Below are 9,484 nucleotides of genomic sequence, written 5' to 3' on the forward strand. Positions count from 1 at the left end.
GAAGTGAATTCAACACTTAAACGAGTTGGTGTAAAAGACTACATAAGATACGCCACGTGGTCCGGTTGACCCAGATGAGTTTATCAAAATCCAACCCTTGAGCGGGTTGGTGTGTCTTACGAAAGGCACTTGGTCCGGGTGGGCCAAAAGTATTCTCAAATCCAACCTTGGTACAGGTTGGTGTGTCGGAGTGTGACACTTGACCCGGGTGGGTCAGACATTTTAAGTAAATTCAACACTTAAACGAGTTGGTGTAAAGAACTACATAAGATACGCCACGTGGTACGGTTGGGCCAGTTGAGTATCAAAATCCGACCCTCGAGTGGGTTGGTGTGTCTTACGAAAGGCACTGGGTCCGGGTGGGCCAAAAGAATTCCCAAATGCAACCTTCGTGCGGATTGGTGTGTCTGAGCATGACACTTGGCCCGAGTGGGTTAGACGTTTGAAGTAAATTCAACCCTTAAGCGAGTTGGTGTGACATTATTTAAGATGTACGCCAAGTAGCTCGGGTTAGCCAGAGTAGTCTAACAAGGTGGTCGGTGTGTTTTTACGTAAGGCACTTGGTCCGGGTGGGCCAGAAGAATTTTTTAAACCTAAGTCCAGAATGGGTCGATGTGTCAGAAACGTGTTAGTGTTTCTTGCGTAATACTTAGTCCGGCTGGACTTGACGAATTAGTAATTTTCGAATTACCAGTGTTTCCAAGCAAGCTGGATCCAGTACGTGACTCTCTTGATAGAGTGGGTAAAATGATCCTAGTAATATCTTTCAAGAGTATTGGTTGACGAAGTAAGTTACTAAAGATATAACTATCCAAATTAATGTATCATCTATGAATCTATGAAAAGCATAAACGCGATGTATAGCCAAACAATTACAGGTTATTATCCTGTTCTAGTTCGATTGTTGAAGTATTGGCAATGAATTCAATTAGTGTTCTAATTGGCGAACATGTACTAATGGAAACATTGATTGCACTATTTTATAGGAAAGTTACGAGATCGACGACTAAAGATTCAATCTTGGCAAAGGAGCTAGAGGAAGCAAAAAGGCGTAATGCGTCGTTGATCACTAAATTGAAAAAGGTCAAATCCGATAACAAAAGATTGGAGGAATCTATGGGTGATAGAAGCTTTGTTCGACTAAACTCTACGATGAGGGTTGATAACTCTGAAAACGATCATAACTCAGTTCTCAAGTCTTCTATGAGCAACTTATCGTTTGCATCTCTTAATATTCCGGAATGTAAGCCTGTCGATGGAGAAAAAGAAATTGATCGCAAATCGTTTGAGCAGTGGAAACACATGTTGGAAGCGTCGATGCAGCTGGCAGGGGTGATCGATGAAATTACAAAATTTAACATATTCACGATTAAGGCGGGTGCGAAACTGTTGGACATCCTTGAGGGAACGGTTTCGCATTTCGAAACTCCGGACATTGATACATTTCCATATGCAAATGCCATTCAGCGCTTAAAAGCTTTCTTTGGTTCACGCGATTACATTTTCATGCAGCGACAGAAATTAAGATCGCTTATGCAAAACCCTGGAGAAAGTGATGTTAAATATGTCAAACGAGTCATTGCAATAGCAAAATTATGTGATTTCAGCGATAGTAATTTAACTGAGCAAGTGGCCGATTCAATTCAACTGAATGCCCTCAACCGTAAGATTCGTGAAGTTGGAAGAAAAATTTTGCGTAAAGGTGGCTCGCTAGGTGATCTTCTGGACAAAGTGCGTACTCTGGAGATGGAACAACTAAACGAGGATTTATTCGAAAAGCATCACCATCAAGCAGCGCAACTGGCGGTAGCAGCTGTCATAGCGGATGGACAAAGAAACCAACGTGGTAGATATGCCGGTTACGACAATGCAAGACATCATCTCAACACACAGAATTACAATGGTGGAATAAACGATGGCTTCGGCAATATGAGGAATGACGTACAGCAAAGAATTTCTGGTAATTGGAGACTGGCCAGAGGAGGAAGAGGAAGTCGCCGAGAGTTTCCCAGAAATGCGTCGTCGCGTGTTCCGTGCTGGAGATGTTGGAGCAGGCAACATCAACCATCAGAATGTTATGCGGTAAATCAAGTTTGTAGAAATTGTCACATTAAGGGGCATTTTGAACGTGCGTGTCACCAACAAGGATTCAAGGTACCATCGACTGGACCAACTAAGCGTCGATTCAGCAATGACAATAATGAAACTCAGATGAGGTCTAAGAAAATCGCTACAATCGAGAAAGATGAAGTGGACTCAGCGAATGAAACTGTAAGTGTGCCATCCTTAGAATAAATTGTTTGCGCATCACCTAAATGGAGTGATTTTTGTTATATTGTATTCAACTATCAAATAAATTCACAATGTAATAAAACAAACATTCAATTTAAAATCTATGTTCAATAAGTAATAATGTTAATATTCATCGAAATTAATTCCAGAAGCATTCCAACTTATGTTCAATTAAGACTGATGCATTTATTACCGAAGGAATAACGAGGATGGTTGATGTAAAACGCGATACTCAAATATTAAGTAAAGTAGAGGTTAGCTCAGAAGACAATGTTACAGGCGCGGGTAACGAAAGCATGACAGTCGGTTATTATTAAATATGCTTTGTTTCCAAAAATCATGGTTCGGTTTTCTTTTCAGAGCTCAGAATCAATTATGAATTTTGGCGAGTTCTCGTATGATATGTTTAACAATGGAACAATTATGGCACAGGTAGCAGGGGTACAAATACCTTTTTTAATCGACTCTGGAGCAGAAGTGAATACTGTAGGGAGCGATACGTTCGATATTCTCTTGCGTGATAATTCAGCAAAACTCGAGTTATTCTGCATCACGAAAGGCAGTGACAAGACATTAAGAGCATACGCGATGTTAGACGAGATTGAGGTGGTAGCAACATTCGTAGCAGAGTTGATCATTAGCGACGATCGGCCTCGATACATGGAGAAATTTTATGCTGTAAGAAATGCACGGGCATTACTTGGTAGAAGTACCTCTTTACGTTACAGTGTACTACAGCTGGGACTAACTGTTCCAATTCGCTCAGAGTCCCATTTTTTCCCGGTAAAAATTCGAACACTGTTAGTAAAAACGGAGTTTCCAAAGTTCAATATGGCTCCCGTTGTTATAAACTACGATAAGAGTATGTCACCTTCTAGAAAGATTTATACAAACATTCCTCCTGCATTTAGAGTCGAAACTGAACGTCGTCTTAATGACCTTTTAGAGTCAGGTATAATCGAACGTGTTACGGATAATATGGATAAATCATACTGCTCTTCACTCTTGGTTGTCCCCAAGGGAAAGAATGATATACGACTAGTAGTTGATCTTCGAGGTCCCAACAAAGCAATTATTCGTAGTCCATTCAAAATGCCGACTTTGGAATGCATTATGGCCGATCTACCAAATTGCAAGTGGTTTTCTACAATTGACATGACTAGTGCATTCTTCCACATAGTGCTTGATGCTAAATCACGCCACTTGACTAATTTCTTTGCTAGCGATGGAATGTATCGGTTCAAAAGGCTTCCATTTGGACTCACAAATGCACCGGATATATTTCAAGAAACATTACAAACAGTGGTACTTGCTGGTTGTAAAGGTGTTCGCAATTACCTGGATGACGTACTCGTGTTCGGAAAAACAAAAGAAGAACACGATGAGAATCTGAAAGTAGTCATGGAAAGGCTCCGGGAACACAACGTATGTATTAACCAAGAGAAAAGTGTATTTGCACAACAGTCGGTCAAATTTCTTGGGTTTAAAATGTCCGAAGATGGTCTCGAAGTTGAAGAAGAAAAGATAAAGGCGATTCGAGAGTTTCGGCGTCCGGAAACTCAACAAGAGGTTAAAAGTTTTTTGGGACTTATGAATTTTACCGAACGTTTCATTTTGTGTAGAGCCGAAAAGACCGAACACCTTCGACAACTTGCCAAATCGGATTATTTCTATTGGAACGATGAACTGTAAAAAGAATTTGTGTTTATGTAGGAGGAAGCATTGAATACCATCTCAAAGTTAGGCTACTTTGACGCAAATGCTGATACCGAGATATACGTTGACGCTTCACCAGTTGGATTGGGTGCAGTACTCGTACAATTTAACGAAAAGAATATTCTAAGGATTATTTCTTGTGCATCTAAGGCGTTGACAGAAACAGAACGAAAATACCCACAAACTCAGAAAGAGGCTCTCGCAATCGTTTGGGGTATTGAGCGATTTACATTTTATCTAACAGGTAAAAAAATTGTGGTGCGCACGGACTCAGAAGCAAATGAATTTATTTTTGGAGAGGGTATCAAATCTAGTAGACGTTCTGTTTCGCGAGCGGAATCATGGGCCTTGAGATTGCAATCGTATGATTTTGTTATTAAACGAATTCCAGGAGACTCAAACGTAGCAGATGCCCTATCTCGGTTAATTTGTAAATCACAGGTCGATGAGCTATTTGAAGAAGATGACGGAAAACATCTGCTTTATTCAGTGGATGTCGGATTAATGAACATTACTTGGCAGGATATACAACTTGATTCTGAGACTGATGTAGAATTACAGAACATCAGGGCAGCGATTAAATCAGGTTCATGGACAAAAGAATATGCACGCTACGAATCACAATCGAAAGATCTCCGAGTGTTGGAACCACTAGTGTTCAAAGAGGATAAAATTATACTTCCTACTAAGTTGCATATTAAAGCAATTCAAGAAGCTCATCAAGGACATATCGGATGCCCAGCCATGAAGAGAATACTTAGGACCTATTTTTGGTGGCCAGGAATCAGTTCAGATGTCGAGAAATTCGTTAAAAATTGCTTGACTTGCGCAAAAATTTCGAGAAAAGGCCACCTATCCCTCTCTCTAATCGTCAACTTCCGGAGGGTCCGTGGGAAGTTTTACAAGTTGACTTCCTCACTGTACAAGGATGTGGATATTCTGAGTTCATGGTACTAGTGGACACCTACTCGCGCTTCATTTCGGTAGTAGAAATGAAATCAACCAATGCTAGTAGCACAATCAATGCTTTGCAGAAAATATTTGTAACCTGGGGACTACCATTGATTTTGCAGAGCGATAATGGACCACCTTTCCAAAGCGCTGAGTTTGTCGAGTTCTGGGAGGCTAAAGGTGTGAAAGTGCGAAAATCAATCCCCTTGTGCCCTCAGACGAATGGGGCAGTAGAGCGCCAAAACCAGGGTATTATAAAAGCATTGATGGCAGCAAAATTAGATGGCATTAGTTGGCGGAAAGCACTGCAAGACTACGTCCATTTTCACAACACGATGAAACCTCATGCTAGACTTGGTGTCACACCCTTTGAGCTACTGGTAGGACGAAGATACAGGGGAATGTTTCCAGTAATGTAAGTTGTTCTTCTGTTATATGTTCATTGACTGCTTCAGACTCACCATAATTTGTCTCGATGCCATAACAATAATTTTTTTTGTCCTTCATCAGATTCTTGTGTAGTTGAAATAATTGCGAAGTGCTCAACTCTGGCAGTCCTCATTAACATTTTTCATGTTATGACCAACAATGCGCATATTCGAACTGTTTATATCCAATGAAAGCTGTGGTGGAAAATATTAATATTAGTAAGAAATACAATCATAGGCAATGTAAATTTCAAAAATAATTAGTTACACATTTATTCCATGTACTCAAGCAGAGCTCAAAATTATGTAGATGTCTGAAATAAAAAATATAAGATGAACATAAACGCAAAAATATCCAGTGTGAGAATTATACTTCATAAGTAAAATTGATCTCAGCACCTCTCATGGGTTGTAAATCACAGTAGAAAGCTGATCCATCTTCCGTTTCACGAAGCCAGTTGATTAGTAATCATGTAGAGATCGCGAATGGCAAGTTTCCGACTATGTGCACAGGAATCCATTTCTCCTGCCAATCCTTTTTAGGACAATCGGAAGCTGCCGCCTTATGGTACTCAAGTATAACCTCACGTACAATATCCATTCGTAGAATATCCTTTGAGGCCTTCGACAATAGCTCCAGGGCCGGTAAAAAAAGCGCCCGTCTTTTTCCATAACTACCAAATGTCGTGGACACATTTTGATAATACATCGTGTTATGCTACCTGGGCCCGGACCAACTTCAAGCACATAATTATTTTGAATGTTGCCCGCCGCACGTACTTTATCCGTTAATCTCTTGTCCATAAGGAAGTTCTGTAAAAGTTGGTTGATTGCTCTCAGTTTGTACAGTCGAACCAAGTCGCGTATTGTCGAAAAAGGAGAAAGCCTAGTTCCACTCTTTGCCAACAAGTTTAGTGCGGTAGATGAAGACATTTTTAAGAATAATTTCTAAATCTGAAACATAAACATGAAATTTAATGCGTAATTACCTAGAACTACTGTAAGCAGCAAAAATTCAAGTTTTACCGTATTGTTTTTCTGGCAATTCAACTTTCAGTGGTTCTTCGAAATCATTCAAAAAAATTCTCCTGCTTCACCGACAATATCGCATAAAGATAGATGCCCAGCACAGATCCTCCTAGAACCAGTTCGGTAATTTTGCTACTTTTCCGTTGACGCTGCAATTTATCAACACACTAGCCGCGTCCTTAAATCCACCAGCAACTCATCGGTATTTTGATGACTTTTTGTTGCGGGAGAGTAAAGCGACGCGCTGTGACACCAGTGCGCAACATAAACAAAGCTTGCTTATGTTGCGCGAGAGTCATCGAAATGCTCAACTATTAATCGTACGGTGAGGGCCGATGATTTGGTCAACAAACAGATCGTGCTCTCCCATCGAGTGGCAAAGAGAATTTATATTTCCTCCTACCCGGGTTGCCACATTCACAGATTTTCCGGTAATATCACAGATTTATTTAATCGTTTTTGGAAACACATTTCTGTTTCATAAATAATAGATTTTTGACATGGTTTATAGGATTTCAGTAGATCATTGTAAAGGTGCTGGTATTTCAACAGATTGCATGGAAATATTGCAGATTTTTTTTGTTATGTAAACTTGACGTTTTTTCCTCTCTAAAATAGATTTTAAAGTGGCATCCCTGCCCTCTACATACACCTGTCAATCTCAACGAGAGCAGCAGCAGTTCTCGTTCGTTCCTACAAGCACAACCTGTAGAAAAAAATTAATTTAATAAGGTTTTCTGGGGATACACATTCGGCCCGGATCCTGGTGTTTATTAACTGTTTTTCGGGAGTGTCTACAGATGTCTACAGAATCCGGAGCAGCATGAGTCAGAAAAACAAGAAGCTAAACAGCATACAAAACATAAAAGGTTAGTAAAGTTCTGGGAAATGCATGGTCATTGTTGACAAAACTATTCATTTGTTTTAGGTAGCTCTGAATGCCCTGCGGATTAATCCTGATGTGACAATCATCATGAAACTATAGGCGCATTCGACTCATGCTACTGACGGTCTACGTTACGTTACTTTGCATGCCATATAACCAGCACAGTAGGAAGAAGCAGATATACCTGAGTGATAAAGTGTACCTACTAATTGTTTGAGTCGATATCGCAGTCTTCATATATGCCAGCCCTATATGTCGTGCGTGAGGGATCCCGGTAAAGTTTAGCCGGAAAAAGCTGGATCTTTGTCTGGTTCTTGGTAGTACCCGGCTCTAGTGACCAAACTGATTCTAATTAGAATGGAATGTGTCACTGTGGTCGGAATACCAACTAGAACCAGCCAGAGTTCCGGGTGGGCCAACTGGAATAGGGGCAAATGAACATGGAAAGTACATAATTTGCGTTCTGTCTGGAGGCGATGCGAGACGATTGAGCAACAGGCCTAGGATCCTGAGCAAGTTCAATTAATTACGAACGATGTGATGCGCTAGAAATATAAGCTATAAGGTGATTATTCATAATAAATAGAAAGATTAAGAAACTTAAAAATTATTTTTTACTCATCACTTATTGAAAGTATTTGGTACGATAATACAAAATGTGGATTTCTTCGCAGGCTTGAGACGTTGGGTCTCAGTCTAAAATTCTAATGCTCAGTGATTTATAGAGTTATGCTCCCGAAGTGTGGTGATGCTTGACTTTTGGTTAACAGCCAGTGCGTGATTCTGGTGGCGGATGACAGTAAAGGGACTGTCAAGTAGGTTGAATTATGTTTGCTGTCAATGTGCAACTAGACCCAGATAGATGCAGTATTGTAGGTTTATCCCTAAATATTTAGAATAAACATCATTCATTAGGACCGCACCGTCAAATAAAATGGCTTTGTTCTCAGATATAAGCAATTTTAATTAGCATCACTAATACATATTGAGATCAGTAGCCAGAAGGTGAAAGTTGGATATTGTAGTAATTCGATTTGATGCGTTAGTCAAGATTAATAAAATGAACATTATTGCAAACAACATCAAACGTAATTACATACTAGTTTTCATACAAAATATCTATTTTATTGTGATAGCGCTGAATTGTGTTGGTAGTTATAGTAGAAGTATTTGAAGCAGTAGCGGATTCAGGGGGAGGGGGGCTCCTCTTCTATTATAAAACGCACAGAGGAGTAACTAGAACAAATTCCTGGCCAATAACCAAATTTTTTTCTTTCGATATTTTGTTTCGTTATATTTTTTACATACCTAAGAGCCTACTGAACAACGTGACAAAATTAGAAATATGTCAAAAATCGTTAAAGAATCTGCACTAGCGATTATGGGCAGTATAAGTCTGCTATATCCTGAAACCCAGCAGCCAAAGATTCGGCTGTACATCACCTGTTGCAAATTTATTCAATAATTCAGTGATCTAAAATTGAAAAGCCGATTTAACCCACCTAGCAGTGAGATGGGACATTTCTTACACATAACACTGTTGGAGGATTCAGCAGATTGCAGAACTCATGAGAAATAGGTAGAGGGCACAGAACTAAAGGTGGAAACACAGCCGAATAAACTGAATTAATTATAAAAAAAATCAATAAAGCAAATGAAATATAATATATCAATCAGGAAAAAAATATTAAATATTTTTAATATTAAGAGCCATAATACTCAAGGAAGAGCAAGGAGATAAAGGAAGAAGTTTTAGAATAGCGTGGTTAGGGTCATATAAGTAGGGTTACCATATCAGGCGAGTGAAATCCCGGAACAGTCAGAAGAGACCTCCTTCCGTTCCATCTCTCGAACGTGCATGGCGAAATACTTCCTCGGTTTTCAAGTCAAAAAAAAATCTGGGTATCTGATGAGCTGAGCTCTGCCAGAATGTCTTTCGTCATTGATGTAAGGCGGAAACATCAACGATCCCAAGTAGCTTCCCTGAGATATTCCTGACGTAGAAGTAAACGTGGGTGTCTGTAAATCTCCAGTGACAACCATTATCGATTTAAGCCGAGATAAAGCTTTACCAGCTCTTCATTGTTTCATCGAGAAATATGTTATAATAAAAACGCTTTTAATCCACCTAACAGTGTGATGAGACATTTCTTATAACTCTTATCTGATTGGCATTCAGAAC

General features: G+C 39.6%; 1 protein-coding gene across 4 annotated transcripts in view; it reads left to right on the forward strand.

Moving 5' to 3' along the window:
- LOC131678576 (uncharacterized) overlaps positions 1–5,619 on the forward strand; it is a 173,444-nt gene extending 167,825 nt beyond the window's left edge. For 3 of the 4 annotated variants that reach the window (XM_058958798.1, XM_058958800.1, XM_058958802.1), the window contains 4 exons: positions 987–2,271; positions 2,442–2,594; positions 2,653–5,374; positions 5,470–5,619. In XM_058958798.1, coding sequence (XP_058814781.1) covers positions 987–2,271; positions 2,442–2,594; positions 2,653–3,984 — 2,770 coding nt within the window. In that variant the 3' untranslated portion in view covers positions 3,985–5,374; positions 5,470–5,619. The remainder of the gene's footprint in view (positions 1–986; positions 2,272–2,441; positions 2,595–2,652; positions 5,375–5,469) is intronic. The other variant, XM_058958801.1, reaches the window with a different exon arrangement.
- The last annotated feature ends 3,865 nt before the right edge of the window (positions 5,620–9,484 follow it).

The sequence above is a fragment of the Topomyia yanbarensis genome, chromosome 2, assembly GCF_030247195.1.
Source record: "Topomyia yanbarensis strain Yona2022 chromosome 2, ASM3024719v1, whole genome shotgun sequence".
Classification (NCBI taxonomy): domain Eukaryota; kingdom Metazoa; phylum Arthropoda; class Insecta; order Diptera; family Culicidae; genus Topomyia; species Topomyia yanbarensis.